Raw genomic sequence first — 20,262 nt, forward strand, 5'->3', positions numbered from 1 at the left:
AGGCAGAGGAAGGGGATGAAGGCTCCACTTTGGGGCTCAGGGACCGGCCCCTGCCTGCACATTCTCACCCTGTTGTCGGGAGCTGTTGGGCCCAGACAGGAACATTGGGCTCTGTGGGCTTTGGTGGAGCCTGGGCCAGTCAGGGTCTGTCTCTTGGGAACAGAAACGGCCTCCCTCAGGCATCGCTGGGCATGAGGACATGGCTCAGCTGGTCGCTGCTCTCTGGGCCCTGACCGGCAGCACAGGGGACGTGGCGGCCCCAGGCTGTGCCTGTGCCAGTTCTGATCGGACGGACGGCGTGAGGGGCCGTCTGCCTCTTCACCCTGGTGTGGCCTTCACGCCTTAGAGCTGAGCAGATCGCGTGTGAGGTACCAGGTGTGGCTTGGAGAGGTCTGTACTCTGCAGACATAGGGAACAGGTGTTATCCTGAGCGAGGCATTTCATGTTCTTTATCGTAAAGGTAGTTTCAAGTGGGCACTAAACTAGCTCATTTTTTTAAGTTCAGTGGTTTATTTGCTTCTTTACAGAAAGAAGAAGAACGTTTAAGGGCTTCTATTCGTAGGGAGTCTCAGCAGCGCCGAATGCGAGAGAAGCAGCACCAGCGGGGCCTGAGTGCTAGTTACCTAGAACCTGATCGATACGATGAGGAAGAGGAAGGTGAGGAGTCCATCAGCTTGGCTGCCATTAAGAACCGATACAAAGGGGGCATTCGAGGTGAGTTTGTGCAGAAACTTCATTTCAGGGTTCAGAAATGTATCTTTGCATTGGGAATGCTCTGAATATCCACTCACTGGACATTTTATTTTTAAGGGTTGATATACTTCAAGGTTTAATGAAATACTCAGTGCAGAATTCTTTCAGGTGAGCCTGACAGAATAGAAACTGCTGTGGCTCTCACTTGCAGACTTTTGTTCCCTCAGCTTCTGCTTTTCTGGTTTGAAAGTTTGCCAATTCTATTTGGAACTTTTCTCAACTTTTTATTTTTTTAATATATTTTCATTGACTTCAGAGAGAAAGGGAGAGGGAGAGAGAGATAGAAACATCAATGAGAGAGAATCATTGATCGGCTGCCTCCTGTACATCCCCCACTGGGGTTCGAGCCCACCACCCAGGCACGTGCCCTGACTGGGAATGGAACCCTGACCTCCTGGTTCATAGGCTGACACTCAACCACTGAGCCACACCGGCCAGGCCTCAACTTTCTTTAAATTACTAATTGGGAATCAAGAAGATAAATTTTTCAGGAAATTCATAGTGATTCCTTTCAAAGTTCTTTTTTTGCATATTTTCTTCTTTCACAAATACCAATAATTTTAAATGGTCAACATCTGGTTTGAAAGTTTGCCAATTCTATTTGGAACTTTTCTCAACTTTTTATTTTTTTGCCTGCTGAATCCCAGGCAAACACCCAACCACGCTCCACGCACCCTGTTTGATCCTCAGAACACAGTTGGTAAGTGAAGAGATCTTGAACTGGGTCACTTGACTCCGGAGGCATCTGCCTCCGTCACAATACTGCACTCAGGTGTCCCCACAGCCGGTGGGAAGATGACCTGCTGAAGAGCAGACTGAACCTGGAGGTCAGAGACTTGGCCTGGACTCAGGATCCTGCTTGCTCTAATCTCGTTCTGCCACTTTGTAGTTGGGTGACTTCTGGGAAGTTATAATGCCTCCCTTCTGTTACCTAACTATGAAAAAACAACCTATTAATAGTAGTACTTACACCACGAGCTTGTTTTGAGAATTGAAGGATCTGCTACATATAAAGTACTTCACCCAGTGCCTGGCACATCCCAAGTACTAAATAAATATTGCCTAAAACAGCTGTTCTTGTTTTTACTACTCAGCTTTGAGCAAGTGACTTCACGTCTGAATAGTGGGCACCACATCTGTAAAGTGAGGCTTTAATTCTCCAAATTAGCTGTCAGAGCTTCGGGAGTGACTGTGCAATGTAAGCGGTACCGTGGGTGACCACACATCCTCATCTGTCCCTGTCGAGGGATACATTTTAAGAACAGCTAGATCTCCCCTTCTGTGACTGTCCTATAAACCCCTCCTTTCCTTGCAGTGATTGTGTTTGTTCTGGTGCGCTTTGCTCCTTCCTTCCTACCTGTGATTTAGTTCTGAACTGTAGTACAGGGACCTTTTATTTTTTTGTTAATGCTAATCTCCCACAGAAAAGATCAGTTGTGGAAATAGCCACATAAAACCAAAATAAACACAAAAAATTGAGGTTGCTTTTTGGGAGAGAATTATATAACACTAGAGGCCCTGTGCACGGGTGGGGTCCAGCTGGCCCTGCAGGGGGGAAGGGATTCGGGAGGTTGGCTGGTTGGCCCCGCCCCCGATTGAGGTGTTGGAGGCCGATCGGGGCCAGGATCAGGCTGCTTGGCTGCCACGGTGTGTGTCATAGCCACTAGTTGTTCTGGTTGTTTGCCGTTCCAGAGATTTAAAACCTATCAGACCAGCTCATTAGCGTGCAGTTCTATCCAGTAGTTAGACAGGTAGCGAGTGGGGAGAAGGGGAAGAAGGCTTTGGGTTCTGAGGCGAGAGGGTTGGTCTGAAACAGGCTGCTGTTATCCCACCCGAGGTCCACCTGTGCTGGGACATCACAGATTACCTCTCATCTACACCTTCTTTCAAAATGTCTACCTGGCAACAAAAGGTCTTTACAGGAGCAGGAAACCACCTCTTCTATCTTCAGAGCTCACTTTGGAACTATTTAATTACCCTCCATGAAAGAATGACTTGGGCTTTATAGCTTATTCGGAAGAGTAGTGGTGTCTGTTTCGTTAGTCACCTAGCACACAGCCTCTTTAATATTGAAAGTGGTCATGTGAACCATTCTTGTATTTTGAAAGGGTAAGTGCTTCATTACAATATATCTAAACTTACATCTGTCTTCAAATCAGAACATTTTAAATTATTTGCTTCCTCTGGGAAAATGTGCAGAAGGAATTAAAGATACTCATCAGAAGAAAAGTCCAGGAATGAATAGATAGCTGTCTTTGAAAATCACTCAAACACCTTATTCCTTTGCTTTCAGAGGAACGAGCCAGGATCTATTCATCAGACAGCGATGACGGATCAGAAGAAGATAAGGCGCAAAGATTACTCAAAGCAAAGAAACTCACCAGTGATGAGGTAAAACCAAATTTATTCAATTTTAGGGGTTTCCTCTGTGCCTACAAGTCAGCTCTGGAATGAAGACAAGCTCACAGCCCAGGAGCACACAGATGTCCCCACACTTCACTGAAGCTCAGTGAGCCAGTGCAATCACAGGAAGGGATGTCCCAGGGGAGGGCCTGACACCTGTTTGGATGGGTGTTGGAGGCTGCTCAGAGGAGACCTTTCACTGGGTGTTAAGGAAAGTGTTCTCTTGTAGGGCATACCGGTCAGGGTGGCATACCTGGTGGATGGAAAGGCCTGGGAGAAGACACATGGCCCTGAGATACTAGGGCTCGACTAGAGAACTAGAAATCATTCAGTGTGGGGAGATCAGAGGGTGTATTTATTTTTCCCTTTTTCTTTTCAATATATTTTTTTAAGTTATGGAAATCTGATGGTAGAAAAACTGATTTCTTTTTGTTTCAATGAAATACTGCTTGAAATAATATTGCGTAACAATACATTTTATATTCTTTTTTTTTAAAATATAACCTTTACTTGTTTATTTGTTTTTTAATCCTCACCAAGGACATGCTCATTGATTCTTAGAGTGAGAGGAAGAGGGGGCAAAGAGAGAGAAACATAGATTGGCTCTCTCCTGCACACGCCCTGACCAGGAATTGAACCCGTGACCTTTCCGGGTATGGGATGATGCTCCAACCAACTGAGCTACACTGGCCAGGACTTAACTTATATTCTTAACAGTATCCTTTTCAAATTATAAGAGTATAGGTACTGCCCAGCTGGTGTTGCTCAGTGCTTGAGCATCCACCCAGGAACCAGGAGGTCGCTGGTTTGTTTCCTGGTCAGGGCACATGTCTGGGTTGTGGGCTCGATCCCCAGTGCGGGGCGTGCAGGAGGCAGCTGATTGATGCTCTCATTGATATTTCTATCTCTCTATCTCCCTTCCCCTCTCTCTTAAAAAAAAAATCAATTAAAAAAAGTATTAAAAAGTACAGGAACTAAGAAATTTAAAGGCCTAGATTGATGGATTCCTCCAGAATTGATTTATATTTTCCTCTGCCCAAGTGCCTTGGATAGCAGCTACCTGGGCCCACTTTAAATTATATTCTGGAAATAAGATCTTTTTAGATGACCTGAAAGAATGATTTCTGAATTTTCCTAGAATTCTTTTTAATACCATGCTAATTCATTTTGATGCTTGAGATTAGAAAAATTTCTTCCTTTCATTCATTAAGTAAGGGGCTGGGAAATTATATCCCACTTACCTAATATGGCTGGTTGATTAGAACCTACCCATGCTTATTTATTTGTGTGTCATCTGTAGATGTTTTCCTGTTACAGTGGCAGAGTTGAGTAGTTGCAGCAGAAACCGTATGTTTTACAAAGGCCAACACATTTATTATTTGGCCTCTTCCAAAAAAGTTTGCCGACCCCTGCAAACTTTGTTTCTGGTTCACATTACACTAAAGATGTAGTGCTTTGGGGCCTGCTATTATTCTGCCTTTGTCTCTAGTCCTCAGCACCCTGCGAGGCATAGCAACTAACGCTCAAGTTCACAGAACTTGGTAAATGTGCTCAAGGAGGACAGTGTTAGTGCTCTGCTTATCTCTGTGGGTTCCTGCTTTCACTTCATTTTTGGCCTCTGATTATACTTTATTTTCTTGCCATCTCATTGATTTGTTTATACTTTTCCATCATTGTTATTTCCAGTGGGAGGGTTATTCAAAAGATTGTTCTGTCACCCAGGAAATACCATATGTTCCTGTTATCCATGATTTTAATGTATTTTGATCATTTGGGCCTTCTGTGAGCTGAGCTTCTGTAAGCTCTTATGTGAAGCAGAATTTCATTCTTGGCATTATTTGTTAATCACAACATTTAATATTTCTCAATCATTGTTGGAAGTGGCATGATATGGAAGGTAATTGGACAGAAATTATTAAATCACTCTGCAGCATATATAAAACAAATAAATTATGTAGGAAACATCTTAATGATGTGTTTACAGTGTGTTGAACTGTTGGCAAATGGGGATCCTTATTTGAGCAGATGCTGCTTTATTTCTTGGCAAGCAGAGACTGAGAGTAAAAATTGAGAAGTGCTGTGGGATTTCTCTTTATTCCTCGTATTCTCAGAAAGGATATTTTAACTTGTGATCCATCAAGTAGCCTTCTTCGAGGCTGGGCAATTACAAATCTATAACTCTGTGAGTGCCTCTGAGCTGTCTGTTTAGGACAGTGATGGCGAGCCTTTTGAGCTCGGCGTGTCAGCATTTTGAAAAACCCTAACTTAACTGTGGTGCCGTGTCACATATAGAAATTTCTTGATATTTGCAACCATAGTTGCAAAGATTTAGATTTTTGATATTTATTTTATATATTTAAATGCCATTTAACAAAAATCAACCAAAAAGATGAGTTTGCGTGTCACCTCTGACACGCGTGTCATAGGTTCGCCCTCACTGTATTATAGTAAGTAGCAGGTAGAATGGATAACACAGAACAAAAAGTGCTCCCTTCCCTCCCCAACAGGGTGTAAGTTATAGGAGAGGAGAAGAATACAGCTTCTTACCCTCCCTTATTTTGTAAGCAGCAAAAACTTTAGAAAACCCAGATTACTTCAAAGGTAGAAAAATGGGTAGGAGGAGAAACTGGGAAAGGAAAGAGCCATGAGGAAACATGACAGCAATGGAAAGGCAGGGGCATGGCCAGTCCTCAGCTGGCTGTGTTTTCACAGTTTACGTGTAATTACTCGGTGTAGTTGTTTTGAATGCCTTCTAGCACTTGTAGATTTGGAAACCGGTTACGACCCCGACCACCGTTTTTATTCACCTGGTGAATGTTCTTTTTAAAATAGTTATTTGATTTTGAGTTTTCATAGAGTCACTCACCTCAGAGCTACTTTGATAAACCTTTCTAGAAATAGTCTCTGTTGATGTTTAGATTGAAAATGTTTTTGTCTATTTAGGAAGGTGAACCTTCTGGAAAGAGAAAAGCAGAAGATGATGATAAAGCAAATAAGAAGCATAAGAAGTACGTGATCAGTGACGAAGAGGAAGAAGATGATGACTGAAGTACAAAGTGTGAAAACATTTATATATTTTATTGTATAGTTTGTCTTATAAATATGATGTACACATGCACATGAGTTATTTTGACTGAAATGAATTGATTTGCTTTTCTGTAATTTTAATTGTAATAAAATGTTTTTTAAAGACAAGTCTCTATTTAAGAAATTGACTTTTCCCAAAGCAAGTTGATTTTATTAACTTGAGTCTTAGGTTTTCTTTTTCATATTTATATTTATTTATCTAATTTTTGAGTCTTAGGTTATAGTGAATTCCTGCTGCTCTGGTGCACCCCCTCCCATCCCCCACAAGGAAGCCTCCTGGGCAGGGCCAGATGGGGCTAGTTAGGCATACAGAGTTTAAAGGGGCACAAAAATGTCTTAGTTTGCTAGGGCTAACTAATACATAGTACCACCAGCTGGGTAGCTTGAAACCACTGAAATGTATTCTCGCACTGTTCTGGAGTCTAGAAGTCCCAAATCGGGTTCCTTGCCCTGTCCTGGTTTGGGGGGACTCCCAGTTACCCTTGGTCCCAGTCTCTGCCTCTTTCTTCACATGACATTTCCCTGTGTGTCTGCTCTGTGTCTCTGTATCTCCAGATCTCCCTCTCCCAGATGCACAACCGTCAGCGGGTTTAGGGCCAACCCTAATCTAGTGTGACCTCATCTTAACCAATTACATCTCTAAGACCCTATTGCCAGAGTCACATTCTGAGGTTCTGGGTGGGTATGAATTTTGAGGGATCCCTACCTACTGTAGTAATCAAGATTAATAATGTAATGCAACATTTTAAAAAATTGAAACGTATGTCAAAAACCCCATGCTGAACAAAATGTCAACATTTTACATAAAAACAGGATCTGCTCTTTCTGTGCCATGGTGGTGCGTGCAGTTGACTCTTGCCAAGTCTTCTCACAGGACTTTCAGGATTGAGCGGTTCCTGGCCAAGACACAGACGCAGAATGGCCCGTTCCCCAGTGGATTCCGGTGGAAACTGGCAATAAAATCAGGTACAACTCCAGGAGGAGCCATCGGGGGAGAACCAAGCGGGGTCTAGAAGGGATTGCACATGATGTAGCTCACCTGTTTATTCCGTGTCCGGATTGCTTACAATCTACCACATCACTGAAAAGATCACTCTATCTGGACAGTTGGGCATGTATTATTGGGAAATTATTGAAGAATGATTTTCCTCTTTGTTAATATGTTTCTGCACTAGTAGGTTGGTTCAGTAATAAATATGTGAGGCCTTTAAAAAAGACAGATGTGGCAGGACTGGGGTTAGGGGAAGGCAAGGGAGAGGGGCAGAGCTGGTTAGATTCTCTTTAAAATTCTGTATTTTGTTCATGGTGTTTTGTTTTTGTCTTGTTTTGCATGGAACTTGAGAAATGCTGCAATATTACTTATCTTGAACACTGAGATTTTGGCACCTCTTAGATTTCTCTCTTGTCGCATCCTGGTCCTGGCCCTGCTGTCGCACTACATGGTGGCTGAGTTCCACAGGTGAGTCCCCCAGGGCGTGAGCCAGGTGGAAGCTGTGTTACCGTTTCTTGCTTTCTCCTTTTATGACTAGCATCCACAGTCCCATCAAGCCCTAGCTGGTTTGGCTCAATGGATAGAGTGTCAGCCTGAGAACTGAAGGGTCCCAGGTTCAATTCTGGCCAAGGGCACATGCCTGGGTTGCGGGCTTGATCCTCAGGAGGGGTGTGCAGGAGGCAGCCAATCAATGATTCTCATCATTGATGTTTCTATCTCTCTCTCCCTCTCTCTCCCTCTCTAAAATCAATAAAATATATATTTTTTAAAAAGCCCCATCAAAATCCACCACATTCTGGTCATTTGAAATAAGTCAGTGATGCAAGCCCATATTCACAGAGTGGGAGTTTGACACCTCTTGATGGTAGGAATTAGCAAAGAATTTGCAGAGGTTTTAAATCCACCCCACACGTGTCTTTTCTGTAGTGCTCTCCTACATGCACTAATCTTTCCCCTGTGACTGGACTGCACCCCACTTCCTTCTACTGCTGTTGTGCCGTCTGCGTGTGGTGGTTGTGGGAAGCCTACGTGGTTACAGAGGAAGAAAAGCGACATCAGGAGAAGGTTCTGAATCACTGTCAGTCACGTTCCTAACTCGGAAACCTTCAGTCCCTTCGCTGTTTTTCCTATCAAGTTGAAACTCCTCTCATGGCTTTAAAGAGCCTTCATTCTGACTCTCTCTTCCAAGGCAACATCGTTTTTTTTGTTTGTTTTTAAGGAAAAAATTAATGTTTTAATATTGTTTAGTTATAATACGATTTTTTAAAATGGGGAAAATGTGTACCTACACAATAGCCTGTCACAGTAGTGAATAATAAAATTACAATTTCTGTTTCAAGACTTATCTTTTACAAATTTGTCAGTGATTTTCTGACACTTGAATTTTTTAAAATATATTTTTATTGATTTCAGAGAGGAAGGGAGAGGGAGAGAGAATCATTGATTGGCTGCCTCCTGCACGCCACCCAGGGAGATTGAACCTGCAACCCAGGCATGTGCCCTGACCAGGAACCAAACCCGTGACCTACTGGTTCATAGGTTGACGCTCAACCACTGAGCCACATCAGCTGGGCACAATTGAATTTTTAAATTCATATTCATTTTCAATATAGGTAGATTTGTCAATTTTCACATAGTTTATCAAAGAATACTTCATTAATTTTAATTTCAAAAAAGTCTTATAAAGCACCAGATACTCATTATTAGGAAAAGTTATATATAAGGATACACTGATAGCAATTCATAAAATCTCGTTTCACAATCAATGCCAGAAATTTCAACTCTTCCTTTCCTCCCAGATTAATTCTAGAAGTTTTCAGTGTCTGCAGTGGGAAAAATATTTAAACACAATTAAAAACTAATCACATAGAATGGCAGAATTGAAGTCAAGTTCTATTTCTTCACTTTTATCTTTGTGCTGTTTACTGTTTAAACACAGAAATGCATAGTCCTTCATGAACCGAAAATATAAACTGCACCCAAAATGAGCTTGAATTATTCTGAACTGTTGTGAAACTACTCTTTAAGTAAACACATGTGACTGAATCCCTGGGTGTTGGGAGGTTGATTGTATCACCAGAGTTCCCAAAGTAACTTCAATGTGTATGCAATTTTTATTTAAAGATAAATTGTATGTGCTAATTTGAATATTACACATATATTATTAAAACAACATTCAACTGTAATTGCAGCAAGTGTAAAAAGTTAAAGCAACAAGTTTTGTTTTGGGAAAGAACATTTTATCATTGATAGTATTTAGAATTGCTGGCTACCTTTATTGAATGATCTCAAGGTAGGCCTCCCCCATCTGCCCTTTGTTTTTTGTCAGTCCTCACCCAAAGATATTTTTTTCCTTTGACTTCTTAGAATGGAAGGAGGAGGGGAGGGGAGGGGGAGAGAGAGAGAGAGAGAGAGAGAGAAGAGAGAAAAGAGAGAGAGAGAGAAGAGAGAGAGAGAGAGAGAGAGAAAACATCAATGTGAAAGAGACACATTGATTGGTTGCCTCCTGCATGTACCCCGACCAGGGCCAGGGATCAAACTGCAACCCAGGTATGTGCCCGCAACCCTTCAGTCTGTGGGCGGACGCTCTAACCACTGAGCAACTGGCCAGGGCTGATCGGCTCTGTTCTTGACACCCACTGTTAGGAGACGGCTATTTTTATGAGAGTCACATAGTTCTGGTGGTTTTGTGAGCTGAGGCACTGACCGCCTTTGCTGTAGACTATCTTCCCAAGAAGCAACATGGAACAGTTTCCTTTTTCTTTCTCTCCATGCCTAGCGATGCTGGGGCCAATCACGTTCCAGCCCTGCCTGCAGCCCCCTGTTAGGGGGCGCCACAGAAGCCTGGCTGGAAGCCTAGACAGGAAAGAAAAGACTGCTTCTTCCTGTTTGTTGGTGGGACCTTCTGGGGGCTTCCTGTTGCCTCGCAGGTCTCTGGGGGGCAGCACTCCTTGGCCCCACAGGCGCAGTTCCTCCCACAGAGCCCCCTGCAGCCTGCAGTGTTGCTGACACCTGGAGGCCGGCTCTGCCCCGCTCCCTCAGAGACCCAGCGGCAGCTGGACCCTTGCTGAGGTAAAGCTCCGTCCCACAAGCTCAGTTTAGCAATCCCACCTCTTCGCTCTGAATTTGCTACTTCTGTGAGCCCTTAGCCGTCTCCTTTTATACTTTTTGTAACGTTATTGACAACTTGAAACCTAAGTATAATTTTTTTAAGGTAACTTCTGTATAGGCAGCTGGTATGTTTCCTGTTGCCCAGCTCGGGCCTGAGGAAACGAATCCTCAGAGAAGCTTTTTGGAGGTTGGTGCGGGTTTGCACGCAGGACTCGGCTCCTCAGCCCTGGGGAGCAGATGCTGCTCATCAGGTTACCCCCTTGGCTGAGGCTCAGGCGGCTGCTCCCCTTGTGTGGCAGTGAGGGCTGTACGTCTGCTGTGTGGGATGGATACTTCTAAGTGTCCCCGAAATGACCACAAGCTTAGGTCTTCTTTATTTTTTTTAGTTATTATTTATTTTTAATCCTCACCCAAGGACATGCTTAGAGACAGGAATGGGGTGGAGGACGGGGGACGGGGAGACCTATGATGAAAGAGAAACCTCAATTGACTGCCTCCTGCATGCCCCCCACTGGGGATCAAGCCAGCCACCCTGGTATGTGCCCTGACCTGGGAATCGAACCCGCAACTTCTCAGTGCATGGGACAACCCTGAACCAACTGAGCCACACCAGCTAGGGTGGGGTGGATACTTCTAAGTGCCCCAGGGCACTTACAGAAACAAAATCACAAGCTTAGGTCTTTTTAATTAATTAATTTATTTTTTAATCCTCACCTGAGGATATGCTTAGAGAGCGGGAAGAGGAGAGGAGAGGAGAGGAGAGATGAGGAGAGGAGAGGAGAGGAGAGAGAGAGAGAGAGAGAGAGAGAGAGAGAGAGAGAGAGAGAGAGAGACATGAGAAACATCTACTGGTTGCCTTCGTACAATCCCTGGCAGGGAATTGAACTGGCAACCTTTTGGTGTGCAGGATGACACTCGACCAACGGAGCAACACGGGCCAGGCACCAGCTTAGGTCTTTTAAATGTTTAGCTCCAGTCATGGTCAGAGAACCAGCGTGCTTTCGTGACTGCCCTGAAGGAATCTCATATTTACAGTCGGAGGGGCTAAGGTCACTGAAAATCGAACAGCATTTAATCATGTGACTGCAGAATTACCCCGTCAACTGAATTCACAGCCTCGTCAGGTCTTTGTGTGAAAGGGCATTTGGGGGAGAAGGAAACTATTAATGAGGAAATCTGGACTCAGATGAAGCTCAAAACCTCAATTTCCAGTCACTCAGCCTCCCTGTCCTGAGGAAACTGTCCTATTCTGTTTGAAAACACTGTGATAACAAGACCTGGGCCAGTTTCCATTCTTGACTCATCCAACTGACCCACTTTTTACCAGTGACCCATCACTAGGATCTCATCACTTAGCAAAGAAAGCACAAACTGACTAGAAATAGCTTATGCACCAAAAGAACTACAATATTTTGCTAATAAATACAGGCAGAGTCTGGGGAATATGTGTGGAAGTGGGTCTAATAATGAGATGAAGGACAGACTGGAACACTAGTTTGGGCCAAATTTACTGATCTGGGTGCACTTGTATATTCTGAGTTTGATGTGTTAGCACATACAACAGGACATGGCTCTCTGCTTGGTTGGTTAATGAAAGAAAACTCAATGGTTACCTCCATTTAATGAAGTTGAAATGTCCAAGTTCCCTGGAATTATGTGAAGGGAACCCAAAGACTTAGGGAAATAGGATTGTTGGGGTACACATCTCATGTGACCTGCATACCACCCCTTACCTTCTCCAGCTACCTCCCTTGAGAGGCCAGCTAAAAATAATAAGTATTTAACATACCTCACAGTTTCTGAGGGTCAGGGCGGGCTCAGTAGGGTGGTGCTGGCTTGGGGTCTCTCAAGAGGCTGCAATCAAGACATTGGAGCCCTGACTGGATTGGTTCAGTGGATAGAGTGTCAGCCTGCAGACTCAAAGGTCCCAGGTTCGATTCCGGTCAAGGGCATGTACCTTGGTTGCGGGCACATCCCCAGTGGGGGATGTGCAGGAGGCAGCTGATTGATGTTCCTCTCATCGATGTTTCAAACACTCTATTCCTCTCCCTTTCCCTTCCTCTCGATAAAAATCAATAAAATATATATATTTTAAAAGACATTGGATAATTCTGAGACTGCATTATCTGATAGCTTGCCTGGGGCTGAGGATCTGTTTCTAAGCCGGCTCCCCCGGCTCTTGGCAGGAGGTCTCAGTTTCTCACCAGCCTCTCCATAGCAGCTTGAGTGCCTTTGCAGCATGGCAGCTAGCTTTCTCTAAAGCCAGTGACCCAAAAGAGAAATCAAGGCAGAAAAGCCACAAGTTTGCCCTGGCTGGCAGGCTCAGTAGTTAGAGCCTCAGCTTGCAAACCCAAGGATTCCTGGTCAGGGGCACATACCTGGGTTGCAGGTTCGATCCTGGCCCCATGTGCATGTGCAGAAGGCAAAGCAGTCGATGTTTCTCTTTCTCCCCCTCCCATCATCCTCCACTTTCTCTAAAAATCAATGGAAAAAAATGTCCTCAGGTGAGGATTAACAACAACAACAACAAAAAGAAATCTCCCAGTTTGAAGATCCTGTGCTTCCTAAGAAAGCCACAAGTTCATGGCTTAGCCTTGGAAGTGAGGTTGTATTCTATCGATCACACAGACCAACCAGGACAGTGTTGGAGGGACCACACAAGGGCAAGGATATCAGAGGCAGGAATTGAGAAGTATCTTGAAAGGTGTCCGTCACAACTTTGCTTTCCACCAAATTTATCACCTTCCTTCTCCATAGATACTCTCCTCAGGCTTCTGAGGGCCAGCTGAGGGAGCCCGTTTGAGGTTAGGTTTGTCGAGATTTGGTTTATGGATCTTGGGAATATGTTGAAGTGATAGGCTAAGAACCATCTGAAGAATTTTTCAGAGAAATTTCAACTGTGCATTTCTCTCCAACATGGAAGCTTCTAGTGGAACCATGGATCTGTTTGGAAACATAGATGATATTTCTTCCGAGAGTGATGATGACAGTCAACCACCTGTTCTAGGACAGCCTGTTGTAAGTACGGTCACTAATCTCCACTGTCCCACTGCTCAAAGCGAAGGGAGAATTTCCAGAGGCCCTGACTTTCATGTGGAGAGAGCACAGGGAGAAGAACAGCAGCCTGAAACAGCTGATGAATGGGTGACTGTCTTAGCTATGCTGAGAATTTCTGGATATGATGGGGCATAAAAGGAACTGCTTAGAATGAGGTTGATGTCAAGCTTTAGAAGCTAGACTGTCAGGACTCAAAATTTAAAAACCTTTGATTTAAAAGTTACTCAAACCTGTGCCAATTGTAATAGTTACTTAGCTTTGAGGGATTGCATAATTTCACACTTCTGTTGTTAAATATCTTATGCAAACTCGATATGTCAGCAAAATAGACTTTTTTTTTCTTTCTGGTAACGCAGGCTACTAACTCTTGTGAATGTTGTGGTGGGGGTAGGAGAAGAGAGGATGAAACTTTAGGGAAAAGTCTGGAGGGGTTGCTGACTGCTTTGTCCCTACACTGGTGTCAAACCTGCATCTGCCTGGTGCGGGAGGCGAGCTGGGCATTTCCAGTGTCACTTCACGCTCTCACATCCTGGTTCTTCTCTAGCATGCGCGGGGATTGCCTTGGGACCTGCAGGAGGAAGAGCCGATTTCTGACACCAGGATAGAAGTGGAAACTCCCTTCTTCAGATCTGATTTAGGAAACAAATTGCATTTCGTTAAGCTACCCAAATTTCTCAGCATAGAACCCAAGTAAGAGAACTGATTCAAGTTTTCTTTTTCTCAAGATATTGAATGAAAACATGTAGAATGTAAATGTGTTTTCTTATTTATCATGAGTTGGCGAATCACAAAGATGGGAGATTTCTCATCTAATGAAAAAATAAGTTTATGATGTTCTGTGGTAGAAAAATGATAGATTACTGGTGTGTGAGCTTTTTTATGTTAACATGGAGTTTCTAATGTGAGATTTTTTTTAACCTTTTTTAAAAATATATTTTTATTGATTTCAGAGAGGAAGGGAGAGGGGAGAGAGATAGAAACAGCAATGATGAGAGAGAATCACTGATCGGCTGCCTCTTGCATGCCCCACACTGGGGATTGAGCCCACAACCCAGGCATGTACCCCGACTGGGAATTGAACCTTGATCTTCTGGTTCCTAGGAGATCAACCACAGAGCCACGCTGGCCAGGCAACATCACACTTTTCTTTGAAAATATGGAGAGATAGATCATGTGTCACCTGTAATTAGAAGACATTTTATCAAGCGAAGAAGACTGAATTATTTAGTCACGTTTGGATTTTATTTCATGTAATATATTTTTAAATCAAATTTCAAGAGAGTACAGTAATTTTTATATTTCCTTGAAGTTAAATGCCTTTACATGAAGTGATTCGCCTACTGGATTTTTAAAAACACATTGGTGCATGTTGTTAAGATTATAATTTGTAGTATTAATCATATTCACTACTAAATATGGCTAATTGACATTAAAAACAATTTTTAGACCTTTTGATCCTCAGTATTATGAAGGTGAATTTGCAGCTGAGAAAGTGCTTGATGAGGAAGAGAGAACCAGGTTAAAAATAAAGGTAAAGTTTACTTTAATCCTTTCTTTTGGTAAGTTTTTCCTTTTTATAAAGTAGAATACAGGGATAATAACTTGATACTTGAGCTTATGAAATGATCTTCCATATTTACTATTCAATCAATAAATAACAGTTTAGAACAAGGAATTAAATGCCTTTTCAGAATATTTTTAGGGGAGAAGGTACATCATCGTTTTTTAATCCCTGTAGAATTGTCACTTTTCTAATCTTTTATTTGTAGTTGTAATTTTTTGACAAAAGACAAAAATTCTTGAAAATTGTTGGCTACCTCTTTTGGGATAAAGATAATGTAGGGAGGCCATGGAACTGCCTGCACATTTCACAGTGGACAGATCATAGCAACTTCCCACAATAGAACTATCTCAGGCCCTTTATGGGAATTCAGACTGTGCACAAAAAGGGACCTCGTCATTAGGCAGTTCCTCTGGGGATGGCCAGGCACTACCATTGCTCTCACAGGGGTTTCCCACGTGCTTCTGCCAGGGGCTCTAGTAGTGGCCGTGAGCAGGATCCACTTTTTTGCTACTTTTGTGACTTGGAGTTTCCTACCATAAGGGGAGGGTAAACTTGAATTAAAATTAGGACAAAGCACAAGTCTCAAGTTTTAATTTGTTAATTATTTAATGGTTTATTCTTTTAAAATGTTATTTAATGGAATGTCCAGAGCTTTTGTTTGTTTGTTTGCTTTTTAAATATATTTTTATTGATTTCAGAGAAGAAGGGAGAGGAAGATAGAAACATCAATGATGAGAATCATTGATTGGTTGCCTCCTGCATACTCCCTACTGGGGATCGAACCCGCAACGCAGGCATGTGCCCTTGACCAGAATCGAAATCAAGACCCTTCAGTCCGCAAGCTGACGCCCTATCCACTGAGCCAAACCTTCCAGGGCCAGAGCTTTGTTGTCTTATTAGACTAGGGGGCACTCTTTTAGTCCTTTCATTGGATTCTAGGCCCTTCAGATGGCCCTGCAATAGGCAGACATGCCGGTTCTAACTGCCTGCTCAGGTGGACCCAAAGCCTCACCCTGTCTCCCTTGAAGCTCTTGATGCACTGATAAGAACTCCTTCCTGCATCGCATTTAGCTTCTGCTTCCACTGCTATGCGCTGGGGCTCAGAAAAGATTTAAACAAAATGCGTGGTGAGTTTAACCAATATCTCTAGGTACTTGTAGCAGGCGGGTTGCAGTGTGGCCCAGTCAGCTATATTTTTGGAAGCCTATTCTATCACTCCCTATGGATTCTTGGCACATGATCATAAGTCACTCAAGGAATAAAACATATGCAGTGCCCTAGCCAGCTTGGCTCAGTGGATAGAGCATTGGCCTGCAGGCTGAAGGATCCCAAGTTCAATTCGGGTCAAGGGCACATGCCTGGGTTGTGGGCTCAATTGATTCCCGGTCAAGGGCATGTACCGTATTTGCCGGCGTATAAGACGACTGGGCGTATAAGACGACCCCCTAACATTTCCACTCAAAATACAGAGTTTGCTATATACTCGCCGTATAAGATTACCCCCTCTTCCGCACACCTTCCACACACCAAATAAAAGGTAAAACAATATCAGATTTGATTTTAACATTTTAATTTATATTCAAATGCTTATGACATGCAGGAAAACTGTCACAAGGCTGTATGTAATCAAACATATACATAAAACAGTGCAAGTTTATTACCGGTAAACATACCGGTAATTCACTAAAGAAAACACACTCTATAGACTGGTACCGTAGATGCTTCTCAGGAACACAGGCAAGCAGCCCACAACCTAGAGGGACTGTCAATGATAGAAGTAAGATAACAAATAGAGGGAGAGAGCAAGTGCCGGGCAAGTCCCTAGCAAGTTTGCTGGCGTGACAGTTTCACCTTAAAAGCCTTCAAACTCCTCTTCATCATCTGATATTAAAAGTTCATCAACGACATCTTGGTGCCATGATAGGGATGATAGGGGTTTGACTGGTCGACATTTTCTATGCTGTACTGTACAATGGGGCAGTATTGTGGTTGGCTGTTGGCTGTATACAAAGCCTGATTTGATTGGTCCCTGCTCCCTGTTTGCCCGCCCTGTCACTATAGCAGTCTGGTCCACCCTTGCATCAGCATCTCCCTGGGACCTCACTAGTGCGCAAGTGCGAGCTCTTCAACATTCTAACAGGCACCATGATAGCGCAAAATCGCGAATCTTCAATGCATATGTAAAGAAATATACGGTAACCCGAATTTACCACACTCGCAAAATCGCACACAGCCAACCATACACCCAGTATGGTATCGCGATTCGTGATTTTGCGCTATCATACTGGGTGTATGGTCGGCTGTGTGCGATTTTGCGAGTGTGGTAAAATCGCATAACAGCAAAATCGCATAACAGCCGAGCGTACACCCAGCAGCGCTGCTGATGCCTGAACGGTATGTGGAATGAAGTGGGCGGGCATCGGGAGGCCACTATGGCACGGGGCAAGCACTATGGGCAGTCTATCTGAAGTGTACCTGGCGTATAAGACGACCCCCCACTTGGAGGCATATTTTTCAGGGCCAAAAAATCATCTTATACGCCGGCAAATACGGTATCTCAGTTACAGGCTCCATCACAGCCCTGGTCATGGCATGTGCAGGAGGCAGCCAATCGATGTGTCTCTCTCGCATCTGTGTTTCTCTCTGTCTCTCCCCCTCCTTTCCACTCTCTCTAAAAATCAATGGAAAAATAACCTCAGGTAAAGATTAACAAAAAAAAGAAAAGAAAAGAAAAGAACATGCAGCTTGTCACACCGGTGCCTAATGCCTTTGTGTTCTGAGCCAGGTAGAAAATACTATGCGATGGAGGGTACGCCGAGACACAGAGGGAAATGAGATTAAAGAAAGCAACACTCGGATGGTGAAGTGGTCAGATGGAAGGTGAGCGCAAACGCCTGAAGAGCGATAAAACACCCAGAGGGCAGCCTGTGATGAGTGTGAAGTTTTCTGGGTAGGACCTTATTTTGAGGTCATCTCTCATTAAACCATGAACAAACTCTAGGCCTCTGGGAAAGCTGAGAAAAATAAGTAGGGTTGCGATCATGGTGCTGCACTGGTGGGAGACTTTATTATTATTATATATTTTTTAAAATAGATTTTTATTGATTTCAGACAGGAAGGGAAAGGGAGAGAGAGATAGAAACATCAATGATGAGAGAGAATCAGTGATCGTTGCCTCCTGCATGCTCCCTCCTACTGGGGATTGAGCCCACAACCCAGGCATGTGCTCTTGACCGGAATCGAACCTGGGACCCTTCAGTCCACAGGCTGATCCTCTATCCACTGAGCAAAACTGGCTGGGGCTGATGGAAGACTTTAGCAGTGGTCCCAGATGTGATCGAATTCATGGTGTCTACCTACTGTTAGCTCCATATCTGAGCTATGAGACATTATACATTGCTGTGTTTTGAAAAACTGATTTACTAATGAAGTGGTAGAGATTGGGAAGACGACAAAACAACTATATTTTGAGCTGAAAGGAGATGGTTTTTTACCACCGTTTGCTTTGGAAGGAAGTAGGTTAGTTATTTACAATATGTTCTGAGGAATCAGGATGAGGACATGGCACTGCAGTTCCACTGTGTTTTAAGTGAAGCGGTCAGGGTAGCACAGGAGCTGGAGGACTGGTTGACCAGCCGCCCTAACATCGCCTCATTCTGGTTTGCAGCATGTCCCTGCACTTAGGCAGCGAAGTGTACGATGTCTACAAAGCCCCACTGCAGGGCAACCACAGCCACCTGTTTGTGAGAGAGGATACTGGTCTGCAGGGACAAGCCATCTTTAAATCCAAGCTCACCTTCAGGTAACTATTCAGACTGATGCGTTGTTATTATTTGCAATTAAAGAGCAACAAGGAAGAGAGAGGTTGTGCAAAAAGCCCAACTCAGCCCTAATTTCAAGGTACTGTTCACCAAGGACTATGGTCTGGTTCCTGTTCTATTTTTCACCTTTGCTGCAAGGTGCAGTTTCTTGGGGAGCCAGCTAATGCTCTCAGACCAGTAGGAGACAGTGTGTAAACCAGAAGACCAGTGTATGAACTCACCTTGACCAGTGCACCTACAGAGGCCTGAAGACCTGTCTGTGCTGCTCTGCTGGTCAGTGTGTCCTTTCCCTTTACTGGAATTCACCCGGGAAGCTAACTGGTCATGAGTATGTTGGTGTGTGCATGGGGTTGAGGGAAGGGAAGAGCTAGATGGTGTGACAGGCTGCTGCCTGACCCCAAGCAGGCTCAATGCTGCACATGTGTGCTTTGGCCCTTCCCTGGGCACGGCACAGTGGCTCCTTCTCACTGCTCCCCTCTGAAGGACACTTTAAAGACTGTGGCAGCATGCACAAGGCTTTTCTTAGGGGTCATGGAAAAGCTCTTAAATCAGATTGCTTAGTGCAAACCAGGTGGTTGTTGCACCACTTCATAAATTAAAAAATTATTTAATTGTATATTTAAATGGGTGAATTTTATGGTAAGAATCATGTCGTGCAGAGACTTGATAAATCTGTTGTTCTGTTTATTTTATTTGTTTGTTTATTTATTTTTAGAGAGAGTGAAAGTGAGGGGGAGAGACAAAGTGAGAGAAACATCAATGTGAGAGAAACACGTTGATTGGTTGCTTCTCACACATGCCCTGACTAGGCCAGGGATCGAGCCTGCAACTGAGGTACGTGCCCTTGAATGGAATGGAATCTGAGACCCTTTAGTCCACCAGCTGACGTTCTATCAACTGAGTCAAACTGGCTAGGGCTGCTCTGGGTTTTTTAAAAAAATTGTTTTAGCCAAAACCGGTTTGGCTCAGTGGATGGAGCGTCGGCCTGCGGACTGAAAGGTCCCGGGGTCGATTCCGGTCGGGGGCGTGTGCCTGGGTTGCGGGCACACCCTCGGTGGGGGTTGTGCGGGAGGCAGCTGATCGATGTTTCTCTCATCGTCGATGTTTCTGACTCTCTGTCTCTCTCTCTTCCTCTCTGTAAAAAATCAATAAAATATATAAAAAAAAATTTGTTTTATTTTCTTATTATTGACAGTATTACAGATGTCCCCCATTCCACCCCACCCCTATTACCCCCTCTACCAGCTCCCACCTTGCCCCAGGCCTTCACTACACTGCTATCTGTGTCCATGGGCTATGCACATCTATATATATAAAAAGCCAGTGGCCATAACACCGTAACAACCAGAATGACCAGTCGCTATGACGCCCACTATGGCCAGCAAATCGGCCCCATCGAGGGGTGGGGCTGGAGGCCAACCTCCTGTAGCCCCTCACCCTGGCTGCCCCCCCCTTTCACCCCCCGCCCCCACTGG

At 44.0% G+C, this 20,262-nt stretch overlaps 2 protein-coding genes across 3 annotated transcripts in view; both read left to right on the plus strand.

Annotated features, from left to right (window-relative positions):
* LEO1 (LEO1 homolog, Paf1/RNA polymerase II complex component) overlaps nucleotides 1-6,351 on the plus strand; it is a 27,306-nt gene extending 20,955 nt beyond the window's left edge. The window contains exons 10-12 of the mRNA XM_006755990.2: nucleotides 528-714; nucleotides 3,047-3,144; nucleotides 6,100-6,351. Coding sequence (XP_006756053.1) covers nucleotides 528-714; nucleotides 3,047-3,144; nucleotides 6,100-6,204 — 390 coding nt within the window. The 3' untranslated portion in view covers nucleotides 6,205-6,351. The remainder of the gene's footprint in view (nucleotides 1-527; nucleotides 715-3,046; nucleotides 3,145-6,099) is intronic.
* Nucleotides 6,352-6,429: 78 nt separating this feature from the next.
* LOC102765359 (RNA polymerase-associated protein LEO1) overlaps nucleotides 6,430-20,262 on the plus strand; it is a 21,054-nt gene continuing 7,221 nt past the window's right edge. Inside the window, exons 1-6 of one of the 2 annotated variants that reach the window (XM_015558925.1) lie at nucleotides 6,430-7,702; nucleotides 13,269-13,363; nucleotides 13,947-14,092; nucleotides 14,849-14,933; nucleotides 17,752-17,846; nucleotides 18,634-18,768. In XM_015558925.1, coding sequence (XP_015414411.1) covers nucleotides 13,283-13,363; nucleotides 13,947-14,092; nucleotides 14,849-14,933; nucleotides 17,752-17,846; nucleotides 18,634-18,768 — 542 coding nt within the window. In that variant the 5' untranslated portion in view covers nucleotides 6,430-7,702; nucleotides 13,269-13,282. Of the gene's footprint in view, nucleotides 7,703-12,917; nucleotides 13,364-13,946; nucleotides 14,093-14,848; nucleotides 14,934-17,751; nucleotides 17,847-18,633; nucleotides 18,769-20,262 lie in introns of those variants that run through there. The other variant, XM_015558924.1, reaches the window with a different exon arrangement.

The sequence above is a fragment of the Myotis davidii genome, unplaced genomic scaffold (genome assembly GCF_000327345.1).
Source record: "Myotis davidii unplaced genomic scaffold, ASM32734v1 scaffold132, whole genome shotgun sequence".
Lineage (NCBI taxonomy): Eukaryota > Metazoa > Chordata > Mammalia > Chiroptera > Vespertilionidae > Myotis > Myotis davidii.